The sequence below is a fragment of the Eurypyga helias genome, unplaced genomic scaffold (genome assembly GCF_000690775.1).
Source record: "Eurypyga helias isolate BGI_N326 unplaced genomic scaffold, ASM69077v1 scaffold9441, whole genome shotgun sequence".
Classification (NCBI taxonomy): domain Eukaryota; kingdom Metazoa; phylum Chordata; class Aves; order Eurypygiformes; family Eurypygidae; genus Eurypyga; species Eurypyga helias.
The window spans coordinates 1-14,270 of record NW_010230154.1 but is presented as its reverse complement, the minus strand read 5'-3'; the positions used below and the strand labels follow the sequence as shown (position 1 = coordinate 14,270).

Genomic DNA, 14,270 nt, shown 5'->3' with positions numbered 1-14,270 from the left:
ATCATCATCACAAACTGCCTTGTAGAATCATAGCTAAGGGAAGTTGGTTTTTGATATGTTTGGATTTTTTGCTTTTTTTGTTTGGGATTCTGTTTTTGAGAGCGAAAAGGTGTCGGTCATGGGCAAAACAAATTTGACTTGGAGAATATAATTCATTGCCAGTTAACATCTAATAACTTATCCAAATTTTGAGAAACAAATAAGAGAAACATTTAAAAGTTTAGAGAAAACACCTTTCCTCCACTTTTCCCAGACTCAGCTTCACTGCAGACAGCTCTCTCCTGTTCGTCTCCAGTCCCCTTGTTAGTGCTGCAGGTTACACTGTCTCTGGGAGGGCAACTGCTTCCTGCTGCTTTTTTTTTTTTTTTCCCTCCTTGCCCTCCACATATCTTCCTTAGTGTTGTCCTCTGCACCAGTGTGGGTTCCTCTATTGGCCTTAGTCCTGTGGGAATACTAGCTTGGGCCTGGGCTTGCTTACCCACAGGCCACAGTCGCTTCAGCCTTGAACTTCACTTATAGTCTGCCACTGTTTAATATCACCATTATAGAAGTTGAGAAAGTTCACGCTGTCAAACTAAGTTTCTGGTCAGTTGTTCAAATTTCAGTTTTATATGGTCAGGTTCTGTGCTTTGTTCGAATATCAGCAACGGAATTCATAAACAGGTTTAGTAATTGTTTATTAATTTTGCTTCTTTACTATTTACTTTATGCCTGCTGAATTATGATCATTTTTAGTTGAAATGGGCATCCACAGTAATAAGATTATAGCAGGCGTAAATGGATTCTGTGCATAGAGGAGATGTTCCTGCTTTTAGGTGGTGTGCCTGCACTTTCTGTGCAGGTCAGCAATATGAACAAACTAACATTTACAATGAAAACTTAAATTCTTAAAATAGGACTATGTAAATGAAAATGTGAGTTGAAGAAGATGACATTAAAAAACTGGAAAATTGCCCAAGCATTTTGGGTAATTCAGACCTAGTGATTGATACCATTTTAGTCAGAATGAGTAGTTGCAGAATCATTTTAATCATGAATCCAGTCTGAAAGCACTGTGTGTGCTGCAGTTGCGGTATATCCACTCTTTTAAAGTACAGAAAAACGCTAAGAGAAAGAATAAATCAGTGTTATACCAGTGCCAAAAAGTACAAATTTATTTGTTTTAAATTTTTTGTCAATCTTCCTAATTCTGGTTTTGTGCTTTCACGTTCTGAAATTGAAGAATAGTGTGCTCAAATGGAAAACCAATGGAGAGTTCACACTCTAGAAATTTTAAATTGTAAAACATTTAATACTGTTAATTCCTAAACTTTCTGGTTTTAGCTTGAGGATCATGCTAACTCTTTCTAAAAAGGCAAAATTTTGTGCATGTAAATGTATCAAGATTGTCATCAAGGTAAAAATTATAGGCTATGATGCCATTGCTCTACTGAACTGTTGAAGAAGTTGCAGTTTAGCCCTGAACTCTAAGTTTCAGTAAGTGGCAGCATATAATAAGTATGCAGAACAAAAGCACTCTTGTCTTCTTGATTAAAAGCAAGTAGGACAAGATCTGTGGATGTTTGAGGTTCTAAGCATACAGCCATGATACTGGGTATTTGGAAAGTTCTCAGGCAGGTTAACCAGCTACTAAGCTGTGGAAGAGCAAGTGCACTCTCACTCCATTTTACATTTGTAAGGTATTGGAGCACACGTGCTGAAATGGGAAATACAGGTTTCGTTTATGTCCTCTGGAAATACTGCTCTATTTGGGGCTGTTTTGCTCTGGCATATTTGTCTTGTTTTGAGTTTACTTTTTAGGTCATTAATAGAAGTGAAATTCTATTACTGAAGTTTAACTTCAAAAGGGCACCTTTTGGATTTTACTGCAGTTTGTAACTACCACTGTGTGACTGTATCCTTGAAGCACATATCTTGCATATTTTGTTGAAGTTAATTTATGCTCTCATTTGCTTTTAGAACTTGCAGCACTCATTACTTCTTCAAAATTCAGTATGAAAATAAATCTTAGAAAAGGATTGTACAACACTACAAATCCTCCTCATTGTGGAGAGGAAGTAATTGAAATAGCATGCCTGTTGCAGACAAGAAATGTTTTGTGTGTTCCTGGCGGACAGGTCTATGCTTAATCACCTATTTAATTTTTAGTAATTTGGGCTAATTATTGACATGATGGGCCATATGTGGGTTATTATGCTACTGCAACTAAACAGACTTTGGAAGGGTTGCCCAGATCATAGCAGAAAAAAGTTGGCCGTATGGTTGTTCATCCCAAGTTTAATATCTGTGTATTAATAACTCCATAGTGCCTATTACTCATTCAAACACTCTTATATTTCACAGATTATTGCTCACTTGTAACACTTGTGGACCCATGCAATGTGAAGTTAACATGCACTCTTTTTAACGGAAATCTAGATGCCCTACCAAAAATTTACAAAGTTGGAGATGTTGTTCGATTTCATAGAATAAAGGTATGTACTGAGGGGGTGGGGTGGGGGAGTTATATGCTTGATTTTTTTAATGTAATTTAATTCTTCATGTACTGAAATTAACACATGAAGGCATTGGATAAAGCAATTGACTGGTAAAACAGCTGTGGTTATGGAATGGGCCAAAACTGGAAATGAACTATCAAATTTTTTAAACCAGATCAAGCTCTTTAAAAGTGTGTTAGGTGTGGTTATGACAAGTCCAGAACAGCATTTTTCTTTTTTTTTTTAACATTTGTTAAACTGGTTGACAAAAATCACATGGTAAGTACTGATAGATGAACAGAATTAAACTGACAAAACTGTGCACAATTTACTCCTCTTCAAACCAGTAGAATTGAGGGATTACTTTAGTGCTTCTGCTGTGGAGCAGTTTATATCAGCTGGGGAGTTACTCAAGTAAATGTAATCTGTGTGGGGTTCTTGGTGTGCAGTATGACCTAGATGCGTCTTTGATGTTTTCCTGCCGTACCCTGCATTTATCTGGATCAAAGTCCATGAGGGAAACAGTGTTTATAGCTTTGGTACTGCTGCTGCTGGATTCTTTCTTTACACTTGCTGCTTTTTTTACCGCTCTGCGGGGACTGAATGGAAGTCCTGTAATGCTGTGCTTCAAGAGGTGGAGAATAAAGACATGATTTTACCATGTTACATATTAATTTACAAGATAACCATACATAATTATGTGTTTTATCTTTTGTTTAAAATAATTATAGCAGAAATGAGTAAATGTCCTGAAAGAGTCCAGTTAAAAAAGACTATTTGCATATTTAAACACTCTTGAGAGATCTAGGAAATGGATGATTTCCTAACAAAAGGATGATGAAAGGGATGAAGATCAGTAGTACTAGGCATGTATGTTTTGATATGCTGTAGCAGGAGAACAAGGTAAAACACCCATGGCAATAAATCTAAAAAGGGGTAAGATTTATCCAGTAATTGAGATTTGTACCACTGATATTATTAATAAAGAACTAGTTAAGATTCAGAAACAGCCTTCAGTTATGTATATTATAAATATTTACAATTGAGAGAGAAATCAGCTAACCTATTCTGGGTTAGCATAAAGCTTTCTGAAGGTCATGTTTATGTAAAGAGTTGAATGAAACTATTTAGATTTTGAAGCTTGTGTTGCTAATCAGTACCTGGGATGTGTTGTTTGTCTTGGAAGTTCATTGATTTGACTTCAGGTGGGAGAGTCTTAAGCTGAATTTTAAATTCTCTCTGAATCCAACAGGGTGAGTGTTCCACAGATACACTCGCTTCTGAAATGCACTGGAGGCAGAAATGTGTTTATTGCTATTAAAATCAAGACACAATTTTATAATATATGTGTGAAAAAGGAGAAAGTAGAAAGGAGCTTGGTTAAAATAAAAGAATTCAGAAGTTGCATATCTGTGGTAGGTTAATAATGGATTTTTTTGAGATGTGGGAAGTACAGGTTAAAAGACCAAACAAGTTTGCTGCCAGGCAAGTTATATATGCCCTCTCTTTTATGCAAATATAATAGTGTATGGGCTCCAGTATTTGTCTTTAATATAAACTTATTAAGGAAACCTGTTGATGCAGCACATGTAAGGAACCTCACCATTCTCCTGATCTGGCAACAATGAATTTTAGAATGAGGAGATCGTTCTAAAATCATTATCAATTGGTACTTCATCATTATCCAAGAGATGTTGCAGTATTTAAAGATAGGGTACATTAATTTCCTCCCCACATAGACTTATTTTTTCATCACAGCAGATGTGTTTTAAGTGGTTTCCAGTCCTAACTGACCTCCAGCTGTTCACAATCTATATCTCTTCAGATGCATAAGCTATTTAATTACTTTCTGAGTTGGAATAATCTAGAGTTGCTAAATTGTGTTTTTCTGAGTGGTAGAGCTTTTACTACAACAGGGCACCTAACAGTTTCTTTTGAAGCTTTTTACTTGCTCAGATCAGATGAGAAATTTGACATAGCGACCCGGTGCCAAATGCTGGGAGTGAACTAGGAGGTGGGTGACCTCTTATTCTCTTTCACCTACTACTACTACTACCAGAGTAGTATGTGCAACACAGTTTTTCCAGTTACAAAAAGAAACCAACTCTAGAGTTCTAATTACACTGCCTGCAGTTCCTCCTTCACTTTCTTCTTGCTTTTATCTTCAGGCCTTATCACCTTCTCTTAGCTTAGGAAAAGCAGCTGAGGGTAGCAGGGGCCATGGCCTGTCAGAGCTGTGCTGACCAATGAGGACAGATAATACATGCTGTTAAGGGCTGTGTTTCACATTTCCCTGTCCCAGATACGCTTTTGAGAGACTTCCAAGAGTTGACATTGATAGCAAACCCATTTTAAAAATGACTGCTCCCTGCTACACTCTCAGCTGCTAATGAATAACTTCTCTTCATAGTTAGTTACGCAGGTGTTTGCAAGGTCCAATGGTTCCAAGCTAATAACAGCTTAATGGAGAGGATTCTGTTGGGATTACTCTGGGTAGAGAATAATTTTATTTGCTCCGTATTTGTTGCAGAGAATGAAAATTTTAATTGTCTTAGTAACAGAACTGAAAGATTATCCAGTTTTAATTACGTTTTTGTTAATATTTGAAGTGCATTTTTGTGACTTCTTATGATTTCTCATGAATTACAGTACTTAGTGATTTGCAGTGCTGTCTTTGGGCCTTCGATCACAGTCAGTGCTCTGCAGAGATGACAGTGGGGGGGGCCCCCGGCCTCCAGTATAAAAGTTAGTGGGATCTAACTGTCTAGCTTCCCTCTGTATTCATGGAAGAGGAGTTATCTCCAGTGGAGTTTTCTTAACTTTTTTTCTGGTTCACTGTGGATGCCCTTAATATTTTAGGCTGAATGCCTTATGTTTAAGCTGTTAAAGAGAGGGAAAAGGCAACCAGCTGGTAGTGGCTAAATGTGCAATATTTTGTCCTCGTTTGACCTGGGAATCATGGCATATATTCTGCCTTTCTTGTATTACTCAAACCCTGCCATGATGATAGAATTGTTAATTTCCTCATTGACTTTTCTCTGCTATTTCTTATTACCCCAGAGTGATTCGCAAAAAGGAATTTATTTCCTCACTCCCAGTGAATTGGTATTCGATTTCCATTTTAATGTTTGAGAGTTGGAGAAAAGTGAAGAACCTTCTTATTTAGGTATTCATCTTTCTCAGTGTGCTCTAGTTGTCTGATACAATCACTGTTTAGGATGTGTTTGGATGGGTCTTTTTCCAGAATACACAGCATTATGGAGCTGAGTGAGTCATAAGGAATACCTGAAGAACAAAGACAAAAGGAGTGGTCTCCCTTTTATAAATTTACTTATATGACTTCCTCAGCATCACACAATCCCTGCAGCATTTACAAAGTCTTAATTCTCTAACTTTTTGTCATAGTAATCTTGATACTGTTCTCCTCTCTTTTGTGCCTTAACTATTTCTGTACATAGGCTCCAGTTGCTGTAACAAATGAAGTAGGACTCTTAGAGATGGCAGCTTCTTTATTACACAGAACTGATGCATCACAACTGCACTTCTCAAGTCATGCACTGCATAGGAAAATACCCTGGGGAAAAATGGGGAATGAGATGGGGTAATACAAACACACCATGAGCTGAACGGTGTTTGCACATACAACAGTAACTTTGTCCTCTACTAAATTTGGTATAATGAAGGTTTATAATTGTAGCGTTTTAGCTTTGCAGTTAGATGCAGCAATCTGGATTGTTAGAATAACAAAATGGAGAAAACCAAGAAAAACTAAATTCTTTGCATGCTATCAATTCTATATTTATCTGCTTCAAACTCTTTAGATTTATAATATATGGGCATTGCTGCTTTTGAGCAAAAGTACTTTATAGCCATGATATAGATGGTTATTCCTGCCATAGGTCAGTCAGTTGACAAGTATGTGAGATATGTTTTACTAGTGAGTTTCTAAGCTGTTTCCCTGTTCACAGAGGAGTGGAAATTGGAGTACCAAGCATATGGAGCTTGGCTTCATAAAAATGTAGAAGGACCATTCACACTCCCTTATTTGTTATCCTTTCTAGTTCTGTCCTCTCTCTCTTACTGTGCATCACTCTCCTTAACCTAGTAATACTTCTCATAGCGTTTGTTCCACTAGGTTACCAACTCTGATCTTCATACCAGTTTGCCATTATTTCTAGGAGCAGTATTCTGCACTTTGTGTGCATTCCCTCTTTTAGTTCATTCTGATTTGTCTCATGAAAGTTGATTCCTTCTCTTTCTTTCTACCTGATGCAATATGGAAGACACCGAGATAGACGCAGAAGTATCTGCTCACTTCTTGTTCCTAGGGACCTCTGGCCAGAGCTGTCAGGTTGATAAGGATGAGAGGGGACAGCCTGGAGCTTAGACATAGAACATACTGAGTGAACATTATTTAAACTTTGGCAGAATGAAGCTGCCAGGCTCTTAGTGTCGTCTGAGTAAATGGGGTCCAAGTATGTAAACTTGGCCAAAGTTAGGTTTGAGACTTCTTGTTAAAAAGGGTGTCAAAGAACATGCTGTCTGCAGCACTGCAACCCTATTTTCAAATTCTTGCTGGAATTGAAAGTGGAAGCAGTTAATTTTTTTTTTTTTAAGTAAACAATCATGAGATTCTTTTTAACATGGAGAAGGTAACATGTTTCTCAAATATCAGTATTACTGTTGCTTTTGACTTCCCTTAAAAATTATGTAAGGCATGCAACTCACTTCGAAGTTTTGATGGAATTTAAATTAAAAAGAAGTATTTGTCCTGTGGTAAATAATGTCAGGAAATACAGACTGTAGTCTCTGATAAAGTTTCTCCACAATTCAAAATATTAGAATTTTGCACATATGTTTTCTAAAAATTTCATCTACTTTTGATACAATTACTTGATCAGTTCTTAAATATGTAGGAAATATTCAAAGTAGTAATTTTTTACTTCACTAGAGTTTTTGCAAATACACTATGCCACTTTCTCTGAGGAATATTTCTAAAGCAGTATCACAGCAGTTAATTTTTTTTTTTTTAATTACTGCTGGTTTTTAAATTTATTATCAAAACCAAAACTATTTCAGCTGCATATATACTTTTTGTATACAATTTTTTCCACAGAATAGTTATAATATGTTCAGGTGAACTGGTAAGTGAAATGTACCATGTACTGTTCCTTTTCTTCTTTAATTTGTATTTCCATTGCTGCAGACGTTTCTGATAATCTTATTTTGCAGACAGCAATTCTCAGGAATAGTAGAGGATAAGATACAATTTATGGTCCTAATATCTAGGTGTGTTTTTCATGTCTTCATAAAAATGCATTTTACTTCCACATGACTAGCCTTGTTAACTTTCTTTTGGAAGGTGCCTGCAGATAGTTGTTGTAGTTCATTTTTCTTGTTGCTATATTTAAACACATTAAAAATGGCTTAATTTATATAAGGACAGAGAGTATTTACTAAGTTACTTCACACTGCTTCTCTATTTCATTATTACCACTTTATTCATAGAGCTGGAAGTACACAGACACTAGAATTACATTATTAAAATACAAAAAAATATAGTCAGTATACCATATTGTACAAACTTGTTTAGACTGTGTTTTACTCTACTTAATGTGAGAAAACATTTACAAAATATAAGGAAATACACCCAATGCATTTGTGTGGTTTTTTTTTTTTTTTGACAGGAAACTGTCACTGATACTGTTTATATGGAAAAAAACCCCACCAAACTTTTACAAAGAAATAAATCTCTCTGGATCTGATATGGTGTTAAGGCTTAGTTGTTTAATTGTCTAGCATATTTTTGAGCAATAAGTTATTAATTTGTAACAATTCTAATGAATCATGGTATTTTTTTATTGGTAGTTTTCTGTTTGCATGTTCTGTTATGGGATGTGTATATCACTCAAATGCTTGATTTGCAACTCTGTTTTAGCTTGGAAGTTTGTCTTCAGTGTTTGTGATGGATTTTTTTTAGCCTTCCATCCCATCCCACCCTTGTGTAGTGCATGCCACTTGGAATGGAAAGCAAGCATTTCCTATTTCCAGATTAGTTTTGAACTGCAGGTTTCTGGATTGTAGGACTGAAGTTGTTTCTCATATTGCCAGGTCTGGAGAGGGCTGGTGAGAAACATCTCCGAAGGTTTTACTCTGACATTCATACTCTTCTTAGCCCTGTGCAATTCCTAATAAAGCTCAAGAGTTTCAGCAGCAGTGCAACAGGGACAAATAAAGGGGGTTAGTTATTAATATTCTTGTAGGTGATGCTGAATATAGTGTATTGTATACGGTGGCTGAAGTCTCAGATTTAATCATAAATCTAGGATTTCTCTCCGAGAAGTCCGTAACACAAAGGAGTACTTCGCATTTAATAGAAGGACCATTTAGAAATGAAATTGTTGAGGCCATTCATACCCTAAAAGACCTCAGAACATTTCTTCTAGAATTTTTTTTTTCAGCTAGTTTGAGGCATATAAACATAATTGCTTAACAAGACACCTTCTCAACCTGCTTCCACTTTCTTATTTAAGATGTTAGACTCACCAATAAAGTAATAGCATTTAACAGGAGAAAGCCACCTTGTTTATAATCCATCATTGCTCAGATGGCAAGCAATACTTAGGGGGTGTTTCCAAGTTTAAATGCTCTGTGGTTCAGTTCAGAAAGGGCTGTCTTGGACCAGTGGCTCTTAGATGCCATTCCATTCTGTGCTGGCTACCCATGCAACCAAAAATGAAAAAGAACTACCCAATGAAATAAGCTAAATACCTGTGTAAGTGAACTATTTTTTTTGTCTTGATGCAATGGAAAACCTGTATTTTATTTTTCCAAGGTTTTCTGTCAGATATCTGCTCCAGCTATTTATTCTAGATCATTTTTCAAGTTGAAGTGCAGTGATTGTCTATGTGTAAGGTGGTGAGTGAATGGGGAGAATTGAAGGGTATCCCTTTGTTGCTAGGAGCCCCCATCCCTAGCATAAGTTAAATTTTTTATCAATTTTCCAAAAAGAAATCCTTTTCCATAGCCAACATTTATAAGAACAAATTAGTAGAGTTTGTGGCATCTAGTATATTTGGGGTTTTTTTATTGTTTTGCACCATCCCAAGTTCCTGTCTTGGTTTTTGGATGGAGTTTCATTTGAAATATAATCCATGTGTAGATATTTTCCCCAAATTCCTACAGGTCTTTTTAAACAGTTGATACAATGAAAATATTTAGTAGTCAGTGCTGGGGAACCTTATGGATCCTTATGGATTATGAGGCTTAAGATGGCAAAGGGGGTGTTTCCAGGGATGGAATGTGTTATTGAAAGAGGCTACCTGGGGTGGTTTTGAAATCTCCAGGCTGGAATTTTTCAAGGCTCAATTAACCAAAGCATGATATGACACAGTGCTTGACAACAGCCCTGACCTGAGGAAGAGGTGGGAATTTGATCTCCTGTGGTCCTTGCTGGCCAAAATTCCTGCAGTTCTGTGATTGGACCACTAGGGGCGAGGGAGGGGGAGGTGACTGAGCAGCTGTGTGGTACCTAGTTGCTGGCTGGAATTAAACCATGACGCTCTCATATCTTTTCTGCAGTTAAGGGAAGACTGGGTAGTAGCATGTAAACGTTGATCTATTATTTTGTTGTCAGCCATGAATCACAGGGATCACATTTTTGACTTTCAGGTAAACGATAACTCACAATGAGGTCTTTAGCTGAATGTAAGCTCAAATTGGAATAGAGGTTTGGACAGTGCATTTCAGAAAAAAGTCAGTAATTAAAGTTAAAAAAAAACCCACAACTTGATGTCTTAATTTTATATGTAGAAATAATAATCTAGTTTCAAGCTTAATGTACTCGTGTTTCAAAATATTGTCTTGAATTCCTGATCCTTTCATAAGTTGAGTTACGTTTATTTTAGGAAATCTTCCTTCTAGGTATAAGAAAGTGTACGTTGGCTTAGTATAACTTGTTTTACAAGGTATTTTTTTAATATTCCAAGATGATCTGTCTGCTGTGGATTCATAGTAGTCCTTCTGCGATTTAACAGTTTTGATGGAAAAGTACCTCGGAAATGCTATTATTCCAGCGTTATACACTACTTAGTATCACACTTTTCCATTGAATGAAGTGAATTAACACCAGCATCAGTAAAAATCAAAATTAATTCAGGTGGTTTAGGTTGCTGTAAATCTATTTATAAATATTTCAACATTAGCTTCTTTTCAATGAGCATATTCAAGACAGAGTTGTACCCCACAGAAATGATTAGATTTTATTGTCCACACAGCTCGTTGAAGTGAAATTTCACCTTTTGTTTATAAAAACTGTGCCAAAGACTCCCTCTGTGTATTGGAATTTACTTGCCTGCTTAGAGCAAGCCAAATACATGCTATCTGCTCCATTTTTTTCCCGGAAGATATTTTTGTTTAGCAAGTGTTATTTATTGAATTTACTTAAAATTCTCAGGGAATTTTTGAAGTGATAGCCGTTTGTCCCACTTCACTGTTCACACATGCACACACACGCCTTTTTTTTTTTTTAAATCCCGAGGTCTCTAGAATTGATACATAATCTGCTGAGGGAGAATTGTCATCATATAAAAGTCTCAGATTAGCTCTTTTCCCTAAGTTTAATTCAATTTCAAAAATGTTCGTGTGTGGAAAGTATAACCAATTTAAGTATTGCTGCTTAACTTGATCTGTGATCTGCTTAGAGCACCCTAATGAAACAATATTTGCCCATGGATTTTGTCCATTTTACACTCCAGTGATTTCTTAATCACTTTAGCAATGAGTTGTTTTTAAAGGACAAGGCTGGTGAATTTCTGTTGACCATCTTCTGTTCTGTGGGTCTGACATATGTAATTTTCCAGCTATGAAATACTTTGTTCTGTAATCCATTCTCCATTTATTTTTCCTGTTTGTTGTTGGTCACTAAATGATATTGTTGAATGCTGTTTGTCTTTTGAGAGCACTCAGTGGCTTCTCTGTGTACCTATACCTAAGGATGTTTGGTTTTGCTTCTATATCCCTGGCAATTTTCTCATCATGACACTTCAGGTTTACCTTCTTATGTATTTTTATTTCTTTTGTTATTTTATAACTGCCTTTGCCTACATTAAGGCTGATTTCAAATCCACTAACTGAGGGTACTAGGAGACGTCAGAAATACAGTATGTTTAAGCACAGCCTTATGAGGGTCAAAACATGACATAAAGGATTTGGAACGCAACGAAAATAGCATATAGTGAAATATTAATGGAAGCCCAGGGAGACAGAGTAGTTTCTTGAGCTGGTTTCCTGAAAGGTTTAGAGGCCTCATAAGTAGGCTAGAGGTCTAGGACAGAATTGTTATTAAGAAAGAAGTAAAGATATTTTTATGATGATTTAAAAGCATTAGTGTAGAAATAAGTAAGTACGTAAATTGGAAATCAAAACACTGAGAAACATTTGACATGTCAGACAAGATACTTAAAAATATGCTTGAAGTATCTTTTGATAGCAGATGAATGAGTAAAAGTGCTGAAAGAGTTTTTCTGCCCTCTGGATGTTACCTATTTTACGAAGCTATGGAGTATAATGCCAGTGGCAGCAACTAAAACAAGTCTGTGTATTTATATTAAGTAACATCTTGGTGTTGTATTGAAGTATATTTTTTTCCAGATCATGGGTAATTGGCATGAATTGATTACAAAACTATGTATTTTTGTGATTTGTTCATTTGCTTTTCTTGTATTTTCAATATTTAAACCAAAAGGTCAAAAGACTTAAAGCTTTTCAGTGTTACAATGAAAAAAAACCTAGATCATGAATTGATGTTATCGATTGGTCAAGTCTGGAGAATGCTTAGGTAAATGAAAGTTTATCCTAGAGATGATCTTGAATGCTTTTATTCATTATGTCAGAGTAGCAGGGATTAAAGGAGTTCCTATCACCAAGATTCAACTGCTTTGTTTATGGATTTTCAAGGAATACTCGATTTGTGTGCTTTTCAAATTTCAATATGTTTATAAAATATAGGCCCTAAATTATTGTCAGTGTTCTGGTGAAAAACGTGGCTGTTTAGAACTTCTGTCACATCTTTCAGATTCTGCACTTTTAAATCAGTAGGATTTTCAACCATTTGAAAATTCAGCGTGAGGAATCCTAAACAAGATTGTCTCACAAATTCAGTATTCAGAAGTCGTGTTGCTTTTTGGTAAGCAAATTTTAATTAAAAAGGGATAGATCAAAAGAGCCAGTTTCAGGTTTCTGTATATGAGTCATGCAGTGCTTCCATATATATATGAAGTACAGGAAACAATGAGTCATGCAGTGCTTCCATATATATGAAGTACAGGAAACAAAAGACTACACTAGATTCTTGAAAGAATGCCTCAGACTTGGAACACTGTGCTTTATATGGCAGCAGATAGACAGCTAAATCAGCAGGATACAGGGGACCTGCCATGTGCAGGGCAGTAAATACAGGAGTAATTGTGATAGCTGTATTCATAATTCAGGGGATGAATGCTGGTTACTCTTCGCTTTATAGTTAAAAAAAAATAGCTCCTAGGACTGATATTTTCTTTCATAATGTCATGAAATGTTGTGAGAGGCAGGAAACAGGAATCCATAACTTTCTCCGCCTCTACTGTGTTGTCACCTCTGAAAATTAATGTATTTCTTGCTGCAGTTTTCCCATCTGTAAAAGCAGTGATAGGGTCCCCACACAAACATATTGAGATTTGTGAAGAAAAGATTCTGCCCTAATAATGTATATTTGCGTGTAGGTATTAGTAATCTTTAATTTTTATGTGTGTTAGATTATATTTTTTGCTTACTAATTTTGTTTTCTTCTTAAATTCCTTTTCTTGTGTGGTTGGGTTTTTTTTTTTTAATTTTGAGTCCATTCTCCTAGTAGTACCAGGAACAAAAGTGATCAATGGTCAATTCTGGTAAAACAGAAACATATGTATATTTTGATACAGTGTAACGTTTTTTTTCCTCACATTTTGTTACAGATCAGGCAATTCAATGGACGGATGCACGGAATTACCAGTGTGGGGTTTGCATCCTTGACATTTGATGGAACTGTGGGAGCGCCAATAGTTCCTCGAACCTCTAGCAAAGTGTACACTTTCATGGATGAAGAACAGAAAATAATAGAAGAATTACGTGTTTGGGCAGCCAGTAATCTTCTGACCTCAGGACCACCAGCAAAATTGTGTGATGTTCAGCCAATGCTGTTCTTTGATCTCACTTGCCAGCTGGTAGGAAAAGCAAAAGTAGATGGATCTTCTTTTCTTCTAAAGGTAGATTTTTTTTTATTATTTCTTAGATTTATTTATTAAGATATTGTGATTCAGTTTTTGATGAAACAGACACATTCATTGATTTAAATAATATTATGTAGGTAAATATTTTGAGTTTAAGCAAATTTGATCCTTGACCATTTCAAATTTGTTTCTTGGCTATTTTATTTCTATGAAAACAAAACAGAAATCCCAGTTCTCGTAAAGATGTTCACCTGATCCGTTTCTTTAGACAGGTTTTCTAAGATGGCATCGGTGGGGATCATCGTTTCACACACACTTGTAGATAAATACTTGCAAGGTTTCTTCAAGTTGAAATACATCGTTAATTTTCAGTTTTAACCTTGTTTTTTTACTTAGCAGCAGTTATTGCTTATTTTTCTAGATCTGCTAGATACAATCAATGCAGTAAGTAGCATTATATAGAAAATGAATGAATGGATTATCTTATCTATCTTGATGGATTTTAGGTAGCTTCTACGTGGCACCCCATGTTGGGCGCCAAAAAAGG

At 35.9% G+C, this 14,270-nt stretch overlaps 1 protein-coding gene across 1 annotated transcript in view; it reads left to right on the top strand.

The window, feature by feature from the left end:
* Positions 1 to 13,753, top strand: part of LOC104516340 (protection of telomeres protein 1-like) — a gene marked incomplete at its 3' end in the record, with an annotated part of 36,101 nt that extends 22,348 nt beyond the window's left edge. Inside the window, exons 7-8 of the mRNA XM_010160641.1 lie at positions 2,344 to 2,474; positions 13,469 to 13,753. Coding sequence (XP_010158943.1) covers positions 2,344 to 2,474; positions 13,469 to 13,753 — 416 coding nt within the window. The remainder of the gene's footprint in view (positions 1 to 2,343; positions 2,475 to 13,468) is intronic.
* Positions 13,754 to 14,270: the final 517 nt, after the last annotated feature.